Raw genomic sequence first — 22,758 nt, forward strand, 5'->3', positions numbered from 1 at the left:
TGTCTCTTTGAAATTGAGAGTGTACTATCCAGAAGATTGGGGAAAGAAAACCATGCAAGGTCTGTGAGAAGAAGTGCTTCTAGAAGGGGGCGGGGGAGTCACAAATAAACTTATGGACTGCTATGGGGACAAGTAAATGTAAAAGTGAAGAAAGGGAGTTAGGCCCTGCTGGGAAGGTGAGGGAAGGGACAGAAATTAGCCACATGAATTGATATAGGCAGCAAAGGAAGTGGTACCAGATAGGGCATACCACTCTATGCTAGTATGAACACAATGTGGAATTAGGCAAGGTGGTACCATTTCAATTCAGTTTAATCACTGTGTCTCACAGTCAATAATCCTAAGCCTCCTTTCATTCAGCTTCCTCATTCATAGAATAGAGAACACATGTAAATCAAGTTAATGGCTAAACTTTGGTGACTCATGCCTATAATCCTAGCTACTAAGGAGGCTAATATCTGAGGATCTAGGTTCAAAACCAGCTCAGACAGAAAGTCTGTGAGGCTGTCATCCCCAATTAACCAGCAAAACGTTAGAAGTGGAAGTATGGCTCACTCAAGTAGTAGAGCACCAGCCTTGAGCAGAAAGGCCAAATAAGAGTATGAGGCCCTGAGTTCAAGCGCAGTACTGGCTCAAAAAACAAAAACAAAACAAGTTAAAGGAACATACTTTTGAATTTTTAAGTACTGTTTATACTTATAATTCCCTTCTGTGTGTGTGTGTGTGTGTGTGTGTGTGTGTCAGTCGTGGTGCCTGAACTCTGGGCCTGGGCGCTGTCCCTCAGTTCTTCAGCTCAAGGCTAGTACTCTACCACTTTGAGCCAAATGCCACTTCTCGTTTTTAAGTGGTTAATTGGAGATAAGAGTCTCACAGGGACTTTTCTGCCCAGTCTGGCTTTCAACTGTGATGCTCAGATCTCAGCCTCCTGAGTAGTTAGGATTATAGGCATGAGTCAATGAAGTGTGGCCAGCTAGGTTTTCTTAAGGAGTAAATAAATTAATCCATATGAGTTGCTTACGATAATATGTGGCATTAGTTTTGGGGGAAAAAAGTATTAACAGCCAGGTGCAGGTGGCTCTTACCTGTAATCCTAGGTACTCAGGAGGCTGAGGATCTCGGTTTGAAGCCAGCCCAGGCAGGAAAGTCTGTGAGACTCTTACATCAAATTAACCACCAGAAAACCAGAAGTGGCACTGTGGTTCAAAGTGGTAGAGTGCTAGCCTTGAGCACAAAAGAGCTCAGGCATAGTGCCCAGGCCTCACGTTCAAGTCCCATGACTGACAACAACAACAAAAGTTTTAGCTATCTTGATTTTAAGTATAAAGTATTAAGTTATAATATATTGGACATTGTGATAAAGAGATGAGGATGGATTGGATGTAAAATAAGTGCTTGAGCTTTTATTTAACATTTGCAAGATAATTAAAAAAGAAAAAGAAAACAAAGACAAGAAAAGGGAGGCACTGAGGCTAGTACATTTTTTGGTAACTCTTCTACTCTTAGTAATATTGACATCTATGAAAGGACATAGGTGCTTTGGTCCTCTAGATTTAGGAGATACTCACCTTTGGACGTTTTGTCAGTTGCTTGCCAGAATGTTTCTCTGAAAGAGAGTGAAAAAAATCACAATTTTTGTCCTTTTTGGTAAAAATTCCCCATGTTGGAGCAAAAGATTGCAATCATATCATTGTGGAGGAGCTGTATTAAGTTGGCTTCTTTTTAAAAAATATTTTAACTGAGGACTGAATTCAGGGCCTCGTGCTTACTAAACAAGTGCTTGTTTAGACCACTCCCCATGTCCTTTTGGCTTCTGAAGTGTTTTTCAGATAGCTGTCTGTCCTCACACTTTATTCCTCCTATCTCTACTTCCTAAATAGCTGATGTCATAGGTGTGCTATATCATTCCCAGCATTGCAGGGGAGGGGGACGATGGTTATCACTCTCCCCCTTGAGTCATACCTCCTCCTGGCTTTTTGCTGGTTAATTGCAGATGAAGTCTTGTGGGCTTTTCTGCCCTGGATAACTTAAAATTGAGAGCCGTAGGTCTTAACCTCCAGAGTAGCCAGGATTACAGGTGTAAGCCATGGGCACCCAGTATGGAATCAGGTTTGATTGAGGATGAGATGATATTTGGCTTTGGTAAAATATAGGGAAATACCTATCGTCATTTGTCATTTGCTAATCACTTTCTTATGCACTGAGTTTTGGTAGATTTATCCTTTAAATAAATTTCCTAATTGTTCTTTGACTTAATAACAGTGTTAACAAAAGAAACATTTCCCTAAAAAAGAAAAGAAACATTCAGCCAGATTATAGATGGCTCACAGCTGTAATCCTAGCTACTCTGGAGGCTGAGATCTGAGGACCAAGGTTTGAAGCTGGCCCCAGCAGGAAAGTCCATGAGGCACTTCTCCGCAATAGACCACCAAAAAAGCCAGGAGTGGAGCGATGGCTCAAGTGGTAGAGCACTGGTCTTGAGTATAAAGAAGCTCAGGGACAGAGCCCAGGCCCTGAGTTCGAGCCCCAGGACTGACACAGAAAAAAAAAAGAAGAAGAAATATTTAGTTGGGCGCTGGTGACTCATGCCTGTAATCCTAGCTACTTGGGAGAGTGAAATTGAGAGGATTGAAATTCAAGTCAGATCAGACAGAAAATATGGGGGGGGGGAGGATGCCTTCTCTCCTAACCAAGAGCTAGGTTCAGTGGTGTACTCCTGTTATCCTAACTGGGAAATCTAGCATAGGTAGATTGAACCCACCCAGGCCACATACCTGGAAAGGAAGTAAGATCCCATCTCAAAAATAAATGACAACTAAAAATCAACCAAAAAACAGGTCCAGAGTTATGTCTCAGTGGTAAGAGCACCTGCCTAGCAAGTTTCAGGCTTAGTCTAAACATCAGTATTACTACCAACCCCACCTCTAAAGACAAACAATCTCCCCCAAAACACCCACAACAGTTAAAATGTACAGATAATTATGGGAAATTATATCTTGCTTTGTATGCATGAGGCCCTGGGTTTGATTCCTCAGCACCACATAAGCAGAAAAAGCCAGAAGTGGAGCTGTGGCTCAAGTGGTAGAGCTCTAGCCTTGAGCTGAAGAGCTGAGGGACAGCGCCCAGGCCCAGAGTTCAGGCCCCACAACCGACAAAATAAAAATGATTTCATCAGTCAAAATATTAAAAACAGAGCTAGACATAGTGGCCTATGCCTATAAAGCTAGGAGAATTGAGATTCAGGGTCAGCTTGAGCAAAACACCTTGTTTTTGTTGGTCGTGGGGCCTGAACTCTGGGCCTGGGTGCTGTCCCTCAGCTCTTCAGCTCAAGGCTGGCACTCTGCCACTTGAGCCACAGTGCTATTTCCAGCTTTTTCTGCTTATGTGGTGCTGAGGAATCAAACCCAGGGCCTCATGCATGCAAGACAAGCGCTCTACCACTGAGCCACCTTCCCAGCCCCCGAGCAAAACAATTTAATGAAACCCTATCACCTCAATTAAAAAAAAAAAGCTGGACACAGTAACATGCGCCAGTAACTTCAGCAATTTTAAGAAGCAGAAGTAGGGGAATTTTGGAGCAAAAACGTATGAGACAGATGCTCAGTGTCCATGGCTCACACCTGTAACCCTAGCTCTTCAGTGCCAGCCTGGGGAAAAAACTCTGTGAGACACATACATCTAATTAACAACAACAAACCAGAAGTGGAGCAGTGGCTCAATTGGTAGAGTGCCAGTTTTGAAAAAAAAGAAAGAAAGAAAGAAAAAAAAAGCCAGGGGCTGGGAAGATGGCTCAGTGGTAGAAAGCTTGCCTTGCATGACTGAGGCCCTGAGTTCGATTTCTCAGCACCACATAAGCAAAATGAAAAAAGCCGGAAGTGGCGCTGTGGCTCAAGTGGTAGAGCGCTAGCCTTAAGCTGAAGAGCTGAGGGACAGTGCCCAGGCCCAGAGTTCAGGCCCCACAACCGGACCCCTCCCCCCCCCCACAAAAAAGCTAAAGGACAGCTCTCAGACCCTGAGTTCAAGCCCCAGTACTGGAACAAAAAGAAAAACCAAATATGAGACCCTTTCTAAAAATAAACTAAAAAAGCCGGTATCACTAGCTCACACCCTATAATCCTAGCTCCTTAGGAGGTTGAGATTTGAGGGTCCAGGTTCAAAGCCAGTCCAAGCAGGAAAGTCCATGAAACTCTTATCTCCAGTTAATCAAAGAAAAAGCTGGAAGTAGCACTGTGGCTTAAGTGGTGGTTGCTAGCCTTGAGCCAAAATGAGCTTAGGGACAGTGACCAGGCCCAGAGTTCAAACCCCAACACTGGCAAAATGCATACATACATGCATGCACATATACATACATACATATTACATATATAAATGTAAAATGGGCTGGAGGTGTGCCTCAACTTGTAGATTGCCTGCCTAGCAAGCATGAAGGCTTTACATTCAAATTTTAGTATCATCAAAAAAAATTTTAAGGACTGGGAAGGTGGCCCCGTGGTAAGAGTGCTTGCCTTGCATGCATGAGGCCCTGGGTTCGAATCCTCAGCACCACATAAGCAGAAAATGCCAGAAGTGGCGCTGTGGCTCAAGTGGTAGAGTGCCAGCCTTGAGCTGAAGAGCTGAGGGACAGCGCCCAGGCCCAGAGTTCAGGCCCCACGACCAAAAAAAATTTTTAATTGCCAGGCACTGGTGGCTCACACCTATAATCCTAGCTACTAAGGAGGCTGAGATCTGAGGATCAGGGTTCAAAGCCAGCCCAGCAGGAAAGTCCATGAGACTCTTATCTCCAATAAACCAATAGAAAACTAGAAGTGGCGCTGTGCCTCGAGTTAAGCTAAAGAGCTGAGGGACAGCGCCCACGCCCAGAGTTCAAGCCCCACAACTAAAAACAACAAAAAGCCATCTACTTTCTCTGCCCTCCATTTTTTTGTACTTTATCCCCTCTCCTGAATTTGATGGTTTTGTTCTCACTCAGCTTTTTATGCATTTACTTATTTGTTTTTATGCTGGTACTAGGGCTTAAATTCAGGGCCTGAGCACTGTCCCTTAACTTTCCCCTTCAAGGATAACACTCTACCACTTGAGTCACAGCTCTACTTATGGTATTTTGCTGGTTAGAGAGAAGACTTTCATGGATTTTCCTGCCCGGGCTGGCTCTAAAACAGAATTCTCAGGTGTCTGGCTCCTGAGTAGATATGAGTACAGATGCTAGCCAATAGTACCTGGCTTATTTATGCATTTACTTTTCCACCATACTATATATTCTCATTTTCCATTTATCAACTCTTTTTCACTTAGTTTGGGATATGAGGGAGAGAGGAGGTACTTGGGACCATTGACCAGGCAGCTGAAGCTAAATAAGCAGTTTGACTCAATAAGAACCTTTACAGTCCTCCTGTCCACTCACCCATGTTATCGTGGCTGCAGCCTTCGTCAGAATCAGTACCCAGGGATTCCTCCGCCATCTCTTTGGGTTCCATGAAAGGTGGAAGGGTGGCACTGAAACCTAGAAAGAAGTAATTATGTGGGCTGGGAAGGTGGCTCAGTGGTAGAGTGTTTGCCTTGCATTCATGAGGCCCTGGGTACGATTCCTCAGCACCACATAAGCAGAAAAAGCCCGAAGTGGCGCTGTGGCTCAAGTAGCAGAGTGCTAGCCTTGAGCTGAAGAGCTGAGGGACAGCGCCTAGGCCCAGAGTTTAGGCCCCACAACTGACAAAAAAGTAATCGTGTTCATTGATACAGACAATCTGAGAGGAACAATGAAGAATTGGTGCTGACATGCTTCATGGACAGATATTCTCATCAGAACAAAGGCCAGCAGGAGGGAAATATGTAGACCACAGGTCTGAGTCCTATAGTGGCCAGTTCTTGTCCTCAGTTTTGCATATAATATAAAAGAGCAGGGTGCATTTCTCCCTGCACAAGAGCAAAAACCCTCATTATGTGTGGGTGAGTGGGAATTTGCTACAGTTGAAGAGGCCATGCATGGAACTTATATAAGAGGTTGTTCATAATTTCCAAGCTTGTCTATACCCAGAACTACTTGTTACCTAGGCTAGACATGGTGGTGTAGTTTCTTTTCATGTAGACATAGGAGATTTTCTGCGAATAGCTCAGCTTTTCCCACTCATCCTTGGAGAAATATTTGGAAATATCCTCGAAGGCCTAGAAAAGAAGGCAAAGTTAATTGTAGTAGCTACTTAGCTAGACCTACATGTCGCTCATCCCAGTTACTTTTTCTGCTACATGAGGGAAATGGGGATGATCCTTTTGGGATAATTATGATGGTCAAGAGGGAAAAGGTGACTTTGCCCAGTCTCTACCATGCTTAGAGCAGGGTGTGCCACTAGCTTGCTCTCCTGTCACCTTTTAGAATTTTCTGAGACTCTGGCTATATCAGCTGGAACATGTTAGGTCTCATCAGAATAGACTAGAAGTCACTGAGTATGGTACAATGTCACAGACCTGCTGTCACCAGTGGAGCTGGCTGGAGAGTGAGTTTGGAAATGTGCTAAGGCTCTGCAGCTACTCCTGAAACCTCATTCCTTATCCCCCAGTGCCTCCACTCTTATCTTCTAAGAAACCTATTTGTTATGCCCTGCCCCCGACCACTCCTCTGCATCCCCACAGATCATATCACCTGGTATTTCTCTGGTGAGTTCTGACTATCTTCCCTGGGGATTTTTGAAAAGGAGCCGTCACTGTTCATGGCACTGGAAATAGTATGGCCTCAAAGGTACACAAACTGATTCACAACAGCCACACAGCTGAAGGTCCTGAGAAGAGAGGAGAGGGGATAAATCATGGAAGATCAGCAACACTCAACCAGTCACCTGGAATTTGGTTCTACTTTTCTCTATCCTGGTATCTGTTTGTCTCTGAGAAAGTACACTCTCGTGCATACACACGTGCATGCTGTGGCTGAAGTGGTATGGTGCTAGCCTGAGCACACGGAGGCTCAGGGATAGCACCCAGGCCCTGAGTTCAAGCCCCAACACTGGAAAAAAGAGTTGATTTCATATTAGATAAAAGTTGAATAGTGGTTAGTAGAGACTGGAAAGAGGGAAAAGGCCAATAACAAATATAATTGGAGCAGTGGACTAATTTCCAGTTTCTACAGAACAGTAAGGTGACTACAGTTTTCAATCACCAATTATGAATTTTATAAAGAAATAGAAGCTGAGGTTATCCACACATATATTCCCAGCACAGCACTAAGGATGATAAAGAAGATGGATCAAAATTTCCAGGTCACCCTGCACTTATATAGTGATGGTATCTCTAGACACTGTTGAAAATGAATTGTACAACTTGTGGGTGGGAACTAGAGGGAAAAACTGGGAAAGAGTGAGGGAAAGGGTGACATTGCCCAAAAAGAAATATACTCATTACCTGATTTATGGAACTGAAACCCCTCTGTATTTTCACCTTTATAATAACAATTTAAAAGATTAAAACAAAACAAGCAAAGAACTAGAAGAATGTGAGGCTCTGGCCTCAATTACCAGTACCGCAAACAAATAAATAATTTCAAAGCCTCACAAAGACATGATAAATATTTGAATATTGAAAAATGCTAATTATTCTAATTTGATCAATACACATTACATATATGCTGATTTTTCACACTGTGCCCCCAAAATATGCATAATTATTTTATATCAATTATAAATAAAAAAGGAAAAAATCCTTGTTGGGAGGTCTGTGAGCTAGTACTTAAAAAAAGCTGAGCACAAGGAAATGGGTACATGCAAGGGGGAGGGGGGTCAGGAAAAGGGAGGGAGGTAGACAAATGAAGGGAGAATGAGGGAGAGAATGTCATCAAGAATTAGTTGTGTATGTCCCTCCCCCACGGTATAACCCATGCTTTCACTGTATTTGAGGTTGGTATAATTTGTGGAGGGGAAGGGAAAAAACAAATCGTTTAACCAGGGATACAGGTGGACCCATGGCAACAATGAGATGTACAAGTTGTTATGTGGAAAAACGAACTTTACAACTTTGGTGGGGGGTGAGGGGAGGATCGGGTGGGGGGGGAGGGGGAGTATGGGAAGGGATGGGAAGGGGAAACAAAGAGGAGGCAACAATGCTTGATAAGAAATGTACTCATTATCTTGCCCATGTATGGTATTCTCACAATAAAAATAAAAAAAGAATTAATTGTATATACAATAAAATTCAGAAAAGTAAGGGAAGGGGTAGATCCAAAAGCAGTGGGTGGGAGGTGAGATTGTTGAAGAATGTGACACTGATTCAGATGTATTGGATTCATAAACTGCTTTTTTGCCAGTCGTGGAGCTTGAACTTAGGACCTGGGCACTGTCCCTGAGCTTCTTTTAGTCAAAGCTCAAGGCACTCTACCCCTTGAGCCACAGCTCCACTTCCGGCTTTTTCAGTTGCTATGGTACTGAAGAAGTGGATGCAAGACTTTATGCATGCTAGGCAAGCACTCTACCACTAAGCCACATTCCCAGCCCTAAACTGCTTTTTTTAAATGGCATTTCCTTTGTACAATTACTTGATAATAGTTTTGCAAAAGAAAGCTGAGGCAGGAGAATCAGACTACGTAAAGGAAATCCTACCTCAAAAGAACAAACAAGACAATTCTGGTTGTGGAATCAGGGAAGTGAGTGAACATTACATATTTTTTGGAGGTTAAAGTTTATTTCTCTAGCTAGGTGTTGGAGTTTCATTTCTGCCATCCTAGCTACTCACAAGGCTGATTACTGAAGCTTGCACTTTGAAAGCTTCCCAGACAGGAAAGTCTATGAGACTCTTAACTCCAAATAGACACCTGAAAAAGCCAGAAATGGAGCTGTGGATCAAGTGGCAAAGCACTAGCCTTGAGCAAATAAAGCTCTGAGACAGCTTCCAGGCATTGAGTTCAAGTCCCAGGACCAGTACAAAGAAGTTACCTTTCTAAAGAAAACTAAATGGGAAGGGATGGGCAGGGGAAACAAAGGAGGCAGCAACAACGCTTGATAAGAAATGTACTCATTATCTTGCCCATGTAATTGTAACCCTCTATATGGTATTTTCACAATTTAAAAAAAAGAGTAAAAAAATAAAAAAGAAAAATTAAAAAAAGAAAAATAAATATAAATAAATAAATAATAAAAATTAGAATCAATTTCTACCAGACAAATCAATTATGATTTTTTTCTTTTATAGTTTTTAACTTTTTAAACTTTTTTTGTGTGCCAGTCCTGAGACTTGAACTCAGACTGGGCACTGTCCCGGAGCTTTTGTGCTGAAGGGTAGCACTCTACCACTTGAACCACAGCTTCAGTTCCAGCTCTTTTTTGGAGATCAGAGCCTTACAGACAATCCTGACCAGGGCTGGCTTCAAACCATGATCTTCATAGCTCAAACTCCTGAATAGCTAGGATTATAGGAGTGATCTACTTGCACCTGGCTATTTTTAACCTCCCCTGCTCCAACCACTGCCAGTCTGGGGGCTTGAACTCAAGGCCTGGTTGCTGTCCATGAGCCTCTTTGTCCTCAAGGCTAGCGCTCTTCCACTTTGAGCCACAGTTCCATGTCTGGCTTTTTTGGGTGGCTAATTAGAGATAAGAGTTCCACAGACTTTTCTGCCTAGGCTAACTTCGTGAACTGCGATGCTCAGATCTCAGCCTTCTGAGTAGCCAGTGTTACAGGCGTGAGCCACCTGTGCCCGGCTAGTTTTAACTTAAAAAAACTTAATTGGCACATAAAAACTGCTCATACTTATGTTTATCGCGTATACTGTGATACTGCAATTCAGTACATGTATTAGCGCATGCGTACTTTTACTTTTTTTCCCCCCTTTCTGAGACCAAATTTTGCTACATTATTTTGCTACATCGTCTGGAGAGACTGGGAATGCTTACTCTCCGAGGAACCTTCCCATTTCCCAGCCCACAGATAGCACCCGTGAGCATGCATTTTTAACTCGCCCCTTCCCCCCTTTGAGTATATATGGGGAGGCGTGCTGAGGTTTATAAAGAAGCAGCCTGAGATGGAAGGTAGGGGTTTTTTTTTGGGGGGGGGGTGGCCTGTACAAGAATTAACCTGAAAAACCTTAAACCAGTTTTCAGTCCTAAAACAAACATTTCAGAAGGTACAGTAAAAAGAAACAGAGATAATGTGGTGATCTACAGAGGGTATGTGCCACCACCACCAACCACCTGCTATTCACAGCCCAGCACTCGGTTTTCTTTCCGCCGCCACAGCCCTCCACGCGAACTTACCTCAGAGATGCCGAAATGGCGAAAGTATGATCTGTGCAGAGACCGCGAGTTGAAACTCCACTCCCAACGATGACCAGCCAATCAAAGCAATAGTGTATCTGAAATTGCCAATCAGAGCTCATAAAAGTGGGCGGGAATAGTGAGACAGGCGTGTAGGTCTATGTCTCAAAACTCGAGATAGGTAGTTCTTCTCAAGGCGAGTGGGAGGGAATTCAAACGTTTGGGCGCGAATATTATTATAATGATGATGATTGCTAGCTAGTACGCATGTTCCGATTTTCTCTTTGCATTCAACCTCCATTTTTTTCCTACCCACTACAGGGTGTTTATTAGTATTTTTCTGTTTGTTTCATGAAAACCTGTGGGGCAGCCCCACGCTGACATCACCGCCACTCGTGCCAGGCCACTGGGGAGTTGGGGCTTCAAAGAGCGGTTTGGGGGGCAGGCCACCCAACATACAGAGGAGGAGGTTCTGGGGAGGAGATTGAGAAGGGAGGAGAGACACCGCATGGGAACGGGGCTCTTGGAGCCGAGCAGTGCCGGGGCTCTCCTCAGGCCTGAGGAGAGTCCGGGCCATGGACCAGCTTGACGGGAAGCCCCGCCGGCCAGAGGGGAGACCCAGGCTGCGGGCTGGCCTGAGGGGAAGCCCCGGCCGGCCTGAGGGGAGACCCAGGCCGGCAGAGAAGAGGCTAGAGAGGCTGGCAGAGAGGTAAGAGGCTACTGAGAAGTGGAAAGGCCGGCAGAAAGGCTGAGAGGCCGGTCGAGAGGTGGAAAGGCTTGTGAAGAGCCAAGAGGCTGGGGAGATCAGAGAGGCCCGCAGAGAAGTAGAGAGGCAAGTGGAGTGGAGATGAGAGAGGTTCGTGGAAAGGTTTGCAGAGACCAGAAAGGCCTGCAGAGAGGAGAGGACCATGGAGATGGGAGAGACTAGTGGAGAGTGGAGTGGCGCATGGAGATTAGAAAGCCCTGAGGGAAGGAGGAAAAAGGAAAAAAAAAACAAAAACTTGCCCCTTTGGAGGTTGCAGCTACTCCTAGTTCTGAGGTAACCCAGGACAGGGTTGCAGAACAACTAATAAAACTCCTTTGTCACCTTTAACCATGCCTCCGTAGATTTTCTCGCTTACAGGTTATTACAGTTTGGTGGGGTTTTTTTTTTTTGCTGTTGTTTGTTTTTTTTGTTTTTGTTTTCCTGCAGGTTCTGGGGCTTGAATTTATGGCCTGGGTGCTGTCTCTGAGCTTTTTTGCTCAAAACTAGCTCCACTACTCAAGCCACAGTTCCACTTCTGGATTCAAACCTCGATCCTGTGATCTCAGCATCCTAAGTAGCTAGGATTACAGGTGTGAGCCACTATTGCCCTTCAGCATGCATATATATGTGTGTATATATATAAGTATCATTTTATTGTTATTATTAAGGAGTTGTTGCTGTGCTTCAGTGGCTCATCCTAGCTACTCAGGATGCCGAAATCTGAGGATCATGGTTTGAAGTCAGCCAGGGGAAGGAAAGTCCATGACATTCTCATTTCTAAAAAATTGCTAAGGAAAGGCCAGACATGGCGCTGTGCTGTGGCTAAAGTGGTAGAGCGCTAGCTTTGAGCAGGAAGAGGCTCAGAGAAAGCACCAGGCCCTAAGGTCAAACTCCAGGACCAAAAAAAAAAAAAAGTCATTACTATCTTAAATCCTTCCTATTAGTCTCTAACTTTCCCTGATTAGGGAATCTTTCCCAAGGCCTCTGTAATAACCTGTGACAATTTTAAAAGTTGATAAAAAGAAATTATTACAGTTTAAACTGGACACCGGTGGCTTGTGCTTGTAATCCTAGCTACTCAGGAAGCTGAGACCTATAAGTTACTGGTTTAAGGCCAACATAGGCAGAAAAGTTCTCAGGACTTCATCTCTAAAATAACAGCAAAAGGCAGGGTTGGAGGCATGGTCCAAGTGGTAGAGCACCCGCAGAGCAAGTTCAAGTTCCTTTTGTGTGCTTATGTCACCTACATATCTTTTGTTCAACTGTTTTACCCAATTATTTTTATTTTCATTAACTTTTATTTATTTGTTTATTTATTTTGCAGTTCTGAAGACTGAAACCAGGGCCTCGTTCATGCTAAGTAAGTGTTCTACCACTGAGCTACCAAACCATGTGGCTTTTTCTTTAATCAAGGATTTGTAATTTCTTTTTCTTTTTCCTTATTTCCTTCCTTCCTTTTTTTCAACGTCAGAGATGAAACTAAGGGCCTCATACACACTGGGCAAGTACTTTACTGTAGTGACATTCCCAGCTTGTTACTCTAGCTAAAGTAGTTCCTACATGGCTGATGTGCAAGTGTCAGGCCATTAGCCACACAGCCGCTTGTTGTAGAGCAGGGTAAGTACATGCTCTGCCAATCTCACTATGGCTGCTCCTGCTACAGAGTCTCTAAATGCCTGAAGCTGGAACACATGAGCCATGCTGTCCTGGATCACCAGCCTGGAAACTCAGAGAGGAAGCAGCCTGTCCTATCCCACAGTGAAGCACAGGACTCTGCTGCATTGGTTCCGAACATCAGCAGATGCAGCATGAGGCAGACCTCTGGATTCTAGCTTTTCAAAATGATCCTTTTTTTTTTCCTCTGCTGATCCAAGCACTCTGATTTTGTGAAACAAAATTTCTCACAATTCACTAGATTTTTTTAAATTAGAACATTATAATTACACAATGTGAGAGATTTCCCTACTACTTACATATGTACATCTAATATACTTTGATCATGATCATTGCCTCTATTACTTCCTTTTCTTCCTTGTATTTCCCTTTTCTCTTTTCTCCATTATTATTTCGGTTGTGGGGATTGAACTCTGGGCCTGGACACTGTCCCTCAGCTCTTCAGCTCAAGGCAAGCACTCTACCACTTGAGCCACAGTGCTTCTTCCAGTTTTCTGATGGCTTATTGGAGATAAGAGTCTCACAGACTTTCCTGCCCAGACTGGCTTTAAACCGTGATCCTCAGATGTCAGCCTCCAGAGTAGCTAGGATTACAGGTGTGAGCCACCGGTGCCGAGCTCTTTTCTCCAGTTTTTAAAAGTGGGTTTTATTTTGATATTTTCATATGTATACACAATATACTTTGATCATGTTTTTCCCCTCCCTTCTCTTTTCTCTTCACATCATCCACTACTACCTCCATAATAGTACTTCTTTTATCTCTTTTATGTTTGTGTCTTTTTTTTTTGGTGCTGGTCCTGAGGCTTGAATTCAGGCCCTAAACAATTTTGCTCAAGGCTAGTGCTCTACCACTTGAACCATAGCTCCACTTCTGACTTTCTTTGTAAGTTAATTGGAGATAAGAGTCTCATAGTCAAAGAAAAGAAAAGTTAGAGAAGGGATGGGTTAGGAGGATAAGTGACAATGTTGTCAGACACCTTGTATTCGTATACTGTTTTGTAGAATGGGAACTTCTTTGAACAACTAAAGATAATAATAATAAAAATGTTAAAAAAAAAAAAAGTCTCACAGTCAAGCTGTGCTATGGAGGCTCACGCCTGTAATCCTAGCTACTCAGGAGGCTGAGATCTAATGATTGTGGTTCATAGCCAGCCCAGGCAGGAAAGTTCATGAGACTCTTACCTCCAATTAACCACCAGAAAACTAGAAATGGCACTGTAGTGGCTCAAAGTAGTAGAGCACTATAGCACTAGCTTTCAGCAAAACAGCTCAGGGACAGCGTCCAAGGCCTGAGTTCAAGCCCCAAGATGGATGAGAGAAAGAGAAGGGGGGGAGAGAATTTCACGGTCTTTCCTGCCCAGGTTGACTTGAAACCTCCATCCTCAGATCTCAGCCTCCTAAGTAGCTAGGATTACAGGTGTGAGCCACTGGCACCTGTTTTAGATCTCTTCTAGCTTTTCTCTCTCTCTCTCTCTCCCTCCCTCCCTTCCTCCCTCCCTCCCTCTCTCTCTCTCTCTCTCTCATTATATATATATATATATATATATATATATATATATATATATATAAAATGTAGTGTTTATCAGTCTGAGTTTCAATTATTTTGCTTAACATGATCCATCTATTTTTCTGCAGACAGCATAAAATTTTATTCTTTATAGCTGAATAATATTCTGCTGTGCATATATACTAGTTTTTTATGTCACTCATCAGTTGATGGGCACCGAGGCTGATTCTATAACTTGGCTAATCTGAATTGTGCTCTGATAAATATTAATGTGTAAGTATCTCTATTGTATGCTAACTTACATTCTTTCTAATATATACTGCAAAGTGATGATGCCAACTCTTATAATAGATCTGTTTTTACTTTTTTTTTCTGGTCCTGGTGCTTCAAGTCAGGGCCTTGGTGCTGTCCCTAAGCTTCTTATTGCTTAAGACTAGCAATTTACCACTTGATCCACAACTTTACTATAAGATTTTTTGGTAGTTTATTGGAGATAAGAATCTCTTGGACTCTCCTGCTGAGGCTGACTTTGAAACGCGATCCTCATATCTCAGCCTCCTGAGTAGCTAGAATTACAGGAGTGAACACCAGTGGTTTTTATAGTGGTTGCACAAGTTTATATTTGCACTAATAATGTGTAAGGGTTGTCCTCTGACTATATCTTTGACAACATGTGTTCTTGTTTATTTTCTTGATAATAGCCATTTGATTGGGGTGAGATAGAATCTCAAGAATGCATTGATTTGCCTTTCCTTTTAAGTTAAAGATGTTGAGCAGTTCTTCATGTGGTTATTGACCCTTTGTACTTCTGAGACAATCCAGATAATTTTCCCATTCATTAAGTGGATTGCTTTTCTTTAGGTGTTTAATTTTTTATTTTTATTTAATTTTAATTTTATAGCTTCTATAGTTATGAAGGAGATTTCATTGTTCTATTTCCACACATTAAATTATGTTTCAATCAATGTAACCCTCTCTATCAGTCTCTTTTTGAGTTCTTTTTAATATAGTCTGGATAATAGTGTGTCAAAGATTTTCACCCATTCTATAGGTCATCTCTTTACCCTGATAATTGTTTTCTTTGATTGCAGAAGTATTTATTTACTCACTTATTTACTGATTCCTTTATTTTGCAGTGTTAGGGTTTAAAACTAGGTCTTTGAACTTGCTACACAGATATTCTACCACTGAGCTTCATCCAGAGCCCAAGAAGCTTTTAAACTTATTATAATCCTTTTTAAAACAAATTTATTGTGAAAATACTGTACAGCGGGGTTACAATTACATGGGCAAGATAATGAGTACATTTCTTTTTTTTTTTTTTTTTTTTTTTTTTTTTGAGTCCGGTTATGGGGCCTGAACTCTGGGCCTGGGCACTGTCCCTCAGCTCTTCAGCTCAAGGCTAGCGCTCTACCACTTGAGCCATAGCACCATTTCCGCCTTTTTTTTTTCTTTTTGCTTATGTGGTGCTGAGGAATCGAACCCAGGGCCTCTGGCATGCAAAGCATGCGCTCTACCACTGAGCCACCTTCCCAGCCCAATGAGTACATTTCTTATCAAGCATTGTAGCCTCCTCCTTTGTTTTCCCTTCCCATCCCTTCCTATCCTCCCTCTACCCCCCCCAGTTTTCCTCCCCCCCCCACCAAAGTTATGAAGTTCGTTTTTCCACATAACGACTTGTACATCTCATTGTTGCAATGGATCCACCTGTATCCCTATTTAAACGGTTTTTTCCCTTCCCCTCCACAAATCATACCAACCTCAAATACAGTGAAAGCATGGGTTATACCATGGGGGAGGGACATACAAAGCAACAAATAAATAATCTTATAAATGTGTTAGAAACAATCACCTGAAAGAAAAAAAAACATTTGAATACATATCTTAGGGTTCATTTCCCTAACATCAACTTATCTGACCTTTTCTGCTTGACTCAGACATATACTAGTTATTGCAAATAAGGGAAACTATGGGACCTAAGTTTCTTTGGGCCTGGCTTACTTGACTTCTTATTATAATCCTGTTTGGAAATTTTTGCTCCTTTTTCTTGTATTACTGGGGTCCTATTTGCAAAATCCTGCCTCTTCCTTTATCTTGAAGTGTTTTCTTTGGATTTTTCTAGTAGTTTTAGATCTTATATTAAGGTTTTTGATCCATTTTGAATTGAGTTCCATTCATAGTGAAAGATAAGGGGTCTAGTTTCAGTTGTTCACATGTGGGCATTGATTTCTATGGTATCACTTGTTGAAGAGGTGGTCTTTTCAGACAGGTATAGCTGCATGGGTTTATTTGTGGGTCTTCTAATCTACTTAACTGGTCTATATGCCTGTTTTGTGCCAATATCATGCTATTTTTGTTAATATAATTCTGAGGTATAATTTGAAGTCAGGTGTTCTGATTTCTCTAGCATTGAAATTTTTTTTTGCCAGTACTGCAGTTTGAACTTAAGGTCCCACGGTTGCTTGGCTTTATTGCTTATGGCTGCCACTCTGCCTCTTGAGCTATGCCTCTAGCAATGCTTTTTGTCCTGGTTATTTTGGAGATTGATGTTTTAGGCTTTTATGCCAGGCTGGCCTCCTAGATCTCAGCCTCCTTGATCAGCTAAGATAAGCATGGACCAGAACTTACAGCCTTTATTATTTTCAGGTACCTTCCATTTGTTTGGGGACGTTGAATTTTGTCAATGCTTTTTTATCTGCACCTAAGATGTAAAATATATGGTTTGCAGTATTTTGTTGAAACTTTTTGTGTCTATAGTCATCAAAGAAATCTTTTTATAATTTTGCTTTTTATTTTAATTTCTGTGTGTGTGTGTGTGTGTGTGTGTGTGTGTGTGTGTGTGTGTGTGTGCATGCGTGTGTGTGTGCATTTGCGTGCCAGTCCTGGGGGTCAAACTCAGGGACTTGGTACTATCCCTAAGCTTTTCTTTTTCTCATTTGAGCCATGGCTCCACTTCTGAGTTTTCTTTTCTTCCCTTCCCTTCCCTTCCCTTCTCTCTTTTCTTTTCTTTCTTTTCTTTTTTTTCTTTTCTTTTTTTCTTGGTGACTAATTCTAAATTACAGCTTCCCAGAATTTCCTGCTCCAGCTGGCTTTGAACTTGGGTCCTCACATCTCAGCCTCCTGAATAGCTATGATTACAGGCATGAGCCACTGGGACCTGGTGGCAGTTATTTTTTCTGGTCCTGGTGCTTGAACTCTGGGCCTGGGCCCTGCTCCTTAGCTATTGTGTTCATATCTCATCCTTCTGAATATCGAGAATTACAGGTGTTAGCCACCTGCACCTAGCCTGCTTGCTTGCTTGCTTTTCCTTATCTCTTTAGGATCAAGATAGTGCTGGTATCATAGAATGAATTTATTAGTGTTCCTTCCCTTTCAATTTTCTGAAACAACTTGATAAGTATTGGTGACAGTTGATCTCTTAAGATGGGGTAGAATTCAACAGTGAAGCTCTCCAGTCATGGGCTTGCCTTGTTGGGAGACTTTTCATAACCGATTCTGTCCCATTTCTTGTTATAGTTAAGTGGTTTGTAGCTTTTGGGTTCAATTCTGGTAGATGTTATGTGTCTGGAAACATATATTTTCATGTTATTGGAATATAAGTTTTCAAATTATTCTCTGATGAGCCTCTGAATTTCATGAGTATCTGTTATAACATTTCCCTTTTCATCTGATTCTTTTCTCTTATTTTTTTAGTCAGGCTCTTGTTTTTGTTAGTCAATCTTATTTATCTATTGATAGATATTCCATTTATTCTTTTTTGTATTTTTATTAGATTCCATCTTTTGGTTTATTTGTATTTTCCTTTTTCTCAGATTCACTAATATCTACCAGTACCTTTATAATTTCTTTCCATCTACTAATTAGGGATTTGGCTTGCTTTTGTTTCTCTAAAAGCTTGATTGTATCATGAGGATATTTCTTGGAGATTTTTTTTATTTTACTTTTTTGTGTGCCAGATATGAGGCTTGAACTCAGGGCCTGAGTATTGTCCCTGAGCTTTTTTGCTCAAGGGTACCACTGTATCACTTGAGCCAGTTCTACTTCTGGCTTTTTGGAGGTTAATTGGAGATAAGAGTCTCATGGGCTTTCCTGCCTAGGGCTGGCTTTGAACTGCAATCTTCTGATCTCAATCTCTGAGTAGCTAGGATTACAGATATGAACACTGGTGCCTGGCTTAACTTTCTTTTCTTTTCTTTTTTTGGTCCGGTCGTGGGGCCTGAACTCTGGGCTTGGGCTCTGTCCCTCAGCTCTTCAGCTCAAGGCTAGCACTCTACCACTTGAGCTACAGTGCCACTTCCAACTTTTTTTTTCTGAGTAGTTTATTGGAGATAAGAATCTCATGGACTTTCCTGCCCCAGCTGGCTTCTAACTGAAATCCTCAGATTTCAGCCTCTTGAGTAACTAGGATTACAGCTTGAGCCAGCAGTGCATAATATTAATTTTCTTTTTAAAAAATATATTTATGCCCTTTTTTCATCCTTCTTCCTCTTTCTTTTTAAATTTTTATTTAAAGTGAGTTGAACACAATTACTTTCATTCCAAGTAATAATTTTAGTAGTCTTGTTCTTAATGAAGACCTAAGGAAATTTTATTTAATTTAAATACATTTTAATTTTATTTATTTGTTTATTTATTTATTTTTGGGTCTGGTTGTGGGGCCTGAACTCTGGGCCTGGGTGCTGTCCCTCAGCTCTTCAGCTCAAGACTAGCGCTCTACCACTTGAGCCACAGCGCCACTTCCGGCTTTTTTCTTTTTGCTTATGTGGTGCTGAGGAATCGAACCCAGGGCCTCAGGCATGCAAGGCAAGCGCTCTACCACTGAGCCACCTTCCCAGCCCCAAATTTTAATTTTATTTTTTAAGTGTAATAACATTAAAAAGAACCGTAATACACTCAAATATCTTGAGAAAGAAGGTGGAATCCAAATTATACCTGAGACAGAATGAAATGGATTAACATTATTTGTTTAAATAACCAAACTTTAGAATCTATTTTAAGTCCATAATTATGCAGTCATAGGGTCTGTTTGAGTTTTAAAATGACATCTTTTTTCTTTAGTCGAGAGCTTGAAAGTTAAATCTTGAATGCTTTGAATGAGCCCACAGAAAAACAATCCAGTTGCTTGAGTAAAGGCCACAACCCCTCTGTAATTGCAGTTCAAGATTTGTCTCAACCCAAAAAGTTTTAGTTTGGCACATCAGTCATGTCAATCTAAGCACATATAACAAGGCCAAAAAATACAAAGATTAAATGGCCACAGGTAATCTTTGTCCTTTGATATTGTCCTTAAAAATCCCAATGTTTTAATGTACATGCTAAGGGAGAATTGTCAGGAATGTTAATAGTATTTCCCATACCACTCTCAGTTGCACTGTCTACCTGTGAGAAAATTAAAGGATAGAAAAGAATGGGCACAGAGACCCATCTGACCATTTAAACACTTAGACTAGACCATGCCTTAGATCCATGCTAGTCTACCAGGATAGACAACATTGGCCTATCCAACTATTGCTGTGTCCAACTAAGGGAGTATACTCATCTCTGAGGGGGAAATCTCTTTTTCTTGAGCAACCCTGAGGATTCAGCCTCTCCTTCGCCTTCTTAAATAGAAAATAAAGGAACTTAGAAGAGACTGATGGACAAGTATGACTTTAACAGTGGTAAGAAATTTATCTTTGTTAAAAAATCATATTTAGGCTTTTAAAATTACATTGGAGAAGACTGAATGAACGCAGAAGCCATGGATAGTTAACCTTAAAGGATGTTTGAGTTTGTTTATCCCACTTATCCTTAATTTTTAATCTTAAAGGATTTTAAAAAATCATATGTAGGGGCTAGGGAGGTGGCTCCGTGGTAGAGTGCTTGCCTTGCATGCATAATGCCATAGGTTCGATTCTCAGCACCACATAAGCAGAAAAGGCTGGAAGTGGCGCTGTGGCTCAAGTGGTAGAGTGCTAGCCTTGAGCTGAATTGCTGAGAAACAGAGCCCAGGCCCAAAGTTCAGGCCCCATGATTGGCAAAAAAAAAAAAACCATAAAAAATCATATGTATAAATAAAATATGTTTGAGTAAAGTCATGGCTGCTCTGTATACTTTTTACTTACAACCGATTCTGGTCATTTTTCTTCACCAGAACAGCTGGGGAGGGCCTTCTACCTTATGAGATTCTCTGGTTTTTGTGAACTGCTGCTTGGATTCGTTTTTAAAAAGACTCTTTTATTGTCTTATTTGCTTTTAGACTCTAAGACTTACAGAATGTTGCATTCAATGAAGGCTGGGTAAGATAACAAAACTTTAAAATGACCTTCAACAACAGAACTCTCTCACGACAAGCTAGAAAGAAAAAAATGTACATGAGAGAGAGAGAGAGAGAGAGAGAGAGAGAGAGAGAGAGAGAGAGAGAGAGAGAGAGAGAGAGAAGAGAGAGAGAGAAAGAGAGAGAGAGCGAGCACATACATCAAGAATGGAAACCTTTATGTGTTAACCGAATAATTTCAGATTCAGATATAAATGCCTGTGCTTAAGTCTTTTTTTCTAACTTAGATAATTCCAATGCAAAAAAATCCCAGCAATTTATAATTCTAAAGCAAAATTTAAAACAAAGAATACAATAAAAGTACATGAATCATAGGAAAAAAAAAGAAAGCCCAGCTGAATGAAAATGCCTTAGGTGCTGATTAGGGAGGAAACCAGAATATTAAGAGCTGGACAAAAAAAATCTGCATAAACCATAAATGGAATGAGTGGAGTCAGAGAAGGAAACTGCCAGTCTTCTTCCCAGTGAATAAAGTAGAACTCTCCATCTCTGACCCTGATTGTGCCTGGATGGCCTACAGAGAACTGAGAGTCAGCCAGCATCACACCCTTGCCGGAGACCAGTGAGAACAGGACAACTTTGTCCCCTGTCTCCTGTGTGTAGGGACAAGGAAAAAGTTTAGAATGCTCTTTTTTTTAATTCAAGTTTTATAGTGAAATATTTCTGAGTTTTAGTCACTAAATCTTGGCAAGTCTGCCTCAGATTGGGACATTGCTCCAAGGGTCCTGGAGGTTCTCAGGGTATGCATCTTTATAAAATTTAAGAAAGGCACTTTGGCCAGGACTGGGGGCTCAAGCCAGTAATCCTGGTTACTCAAGAGGCTAAGATCTGAGGACTGAGGTTCAAAGCCAGTCCAAGCAAGAAAGTTCATGAGATTCGTATCTCCAGTTAAGCATCAATAAAGCTGAACATGAGTCTACGGCTCAAGTGGTAGAGTGTTCGCCTTGAGCAAACAAAGCTCAGGGACAGTGCCCAGGCCCTGAGCTCAAGCTCCAGGACTGGCATATTAAAAAAAGGCATTTAGAGGCAGCAGCCAGGGTGAAACTGGTTTTGTGTGTGTGATGATATGAGTTTGCTTTCATATATAAGTGGCAGTGATCTAAACCACAACCTTAGCTGGGAAAGCAGTAGGGCTTGAGGTAGTCAGGAAAGCCTAGTGCCCATTTACTTTATCACAGGCCCTTGTAGTGCAGGGATTTGGTTTCTTTCTCCGGAGGAAGGTAGAAAGTTGCATGTAGCTTCAACATGTAGAGGGAAAAAGCAAGAAAAAGACTGAGATCCAAGAAAAACTGGTATTAGCACAGAGAAAAAGAGCAAAGAGAAAAAGAAAAATAAAATTCATACCTGGATGATGTTGATTCCAGACGAATCCCCAAACAACTGTCACAAGAACAGCCAATTCTGGCCCGGGTGAAGTCATCAAAGAACTGTTACTTGATCAGTGAGCAGTGATGCTCCAGGGAGGAGGTGTCCAAAGGGGAGGAGGCCTTGGATACTGACTTCTTGACGTTGTTGCAAAAAAAAAAAAAAAAGATTTGAGGACGCATTGAAGTAGAGACCAAGGAAGTTTATCAGTAAAGGGAAGAAAAGATAGAGAGACAGCACACAGAGAGAATGGGGCAGGCACATCTGATAACAAGTGCAGTGAGTAGTCTAACATCACAGGGATTTATGGGGGAAAGGTAGGTTGGGGTTCGGTTTAAATTTACCTTAAGATTAGTGTTCCCCTTTGTTCATATTCCTAGTTAATTTAAACACTCTTGCTTTTATGCTAATTTGTGTGCGTGTGTGCGCAGGCCTTGGAGCTTGAACTCGGGGCTTGGATGTTCTTCCTGAGCTTTTTTTTTTTTATCAAGACAAGCATTCTACCACTCAAGCCACCATTCCATTTTCAGCTTTTTGGTAGTTAATTAGAAATAAAAGTCTCACTGGCGTTCCTACCTGGGTTGGCTTTGAACTGTGATCCTCAGATCAGCCTCCTGAATAGTGAGGATTACAGGCATGAACCACTGATGCTCAGATCTTTTATGCTATTTTATTCACTGGGCCCAGAGATTTTAAAGTTAACCTGCTCATTAAACTTGGGTCCTTGATGTGTGTGTGTTTTTTTTTTTATTTTTAGTAGTTATACAAAGGTGTTTCAATTCTACAAGTCAGATTAATGCATCTTAACCAGTGTTAGGATCATTGATGTCTCACATCCCTTCAAACATATGATGGATTCTGTCATATGCTCCCACCAAGACAGGTAACCATCCCCAGGATAACTTTTCTTCCTTAAACGGGTTTTGTGTCA

At 41.6% G+C, this 22,758-nt stretch overlaps 1 protein-coding gene across 1 annotated transcript in view; it reads right to left on the reverse strand.

The window, feature by feature from the left end:
* The window catches only part of LOC138839618 (high mobility group nucleosome-binding domain-containing protein 5-like), a 24,822-nt gene extending 2,943 nt beyond the window's left edge, over positions 1–21,879 (reverse strand). The window contains exons 1-6 of the mRNA XM_070039190.1: positions 21,807–21,879; positions 10,221–10,318; positions 6,632–6,767; positions 6,042–6,156; positions 5,399–5,497; positions 1,566–1,603 (exon numbers count right to left, since the gene is read on the reverse strand). Coding sequence (XP_069895291.1) covers positions 1,566–1,603; positions 5,399–5,497; positions 6,042–6,156; positions 6,632–6,700 — 321 coding nt within the window. The 5' untranslated portion in view covers positions 6,701–6,767; positions 10,221–10,318; positions 21,807–21,879. The remainder of the gene's footprint in view (positions 1–1,565; positions 1,604–5,398; positions 5,498–6,041; positions 6,157–6,631; positions 6,768–10,220; positions 10,319–21,806) is intronic.
* Between the last annotated feature and the right edge of the window lie 879 nt (positions 21,880–22,758).

Source organism: Dipodomys merriami, unplaced genomic scaffold (assembly GCF_024711535.1).
Source record: "Dipodomys merriami isolate MVZ:Mamm:240054 unplaced genomic scaffold, mDipMer1.0.p SCAF_3, whole genome shotgun sequence".
Taxonomy (NCBI): domain Eukaryota; kingdom Metazoa; phylum Chordata; class Mammalia; order Rodentia; family Heteromyidae; genus Dipodomys; species Dipodomys merriami.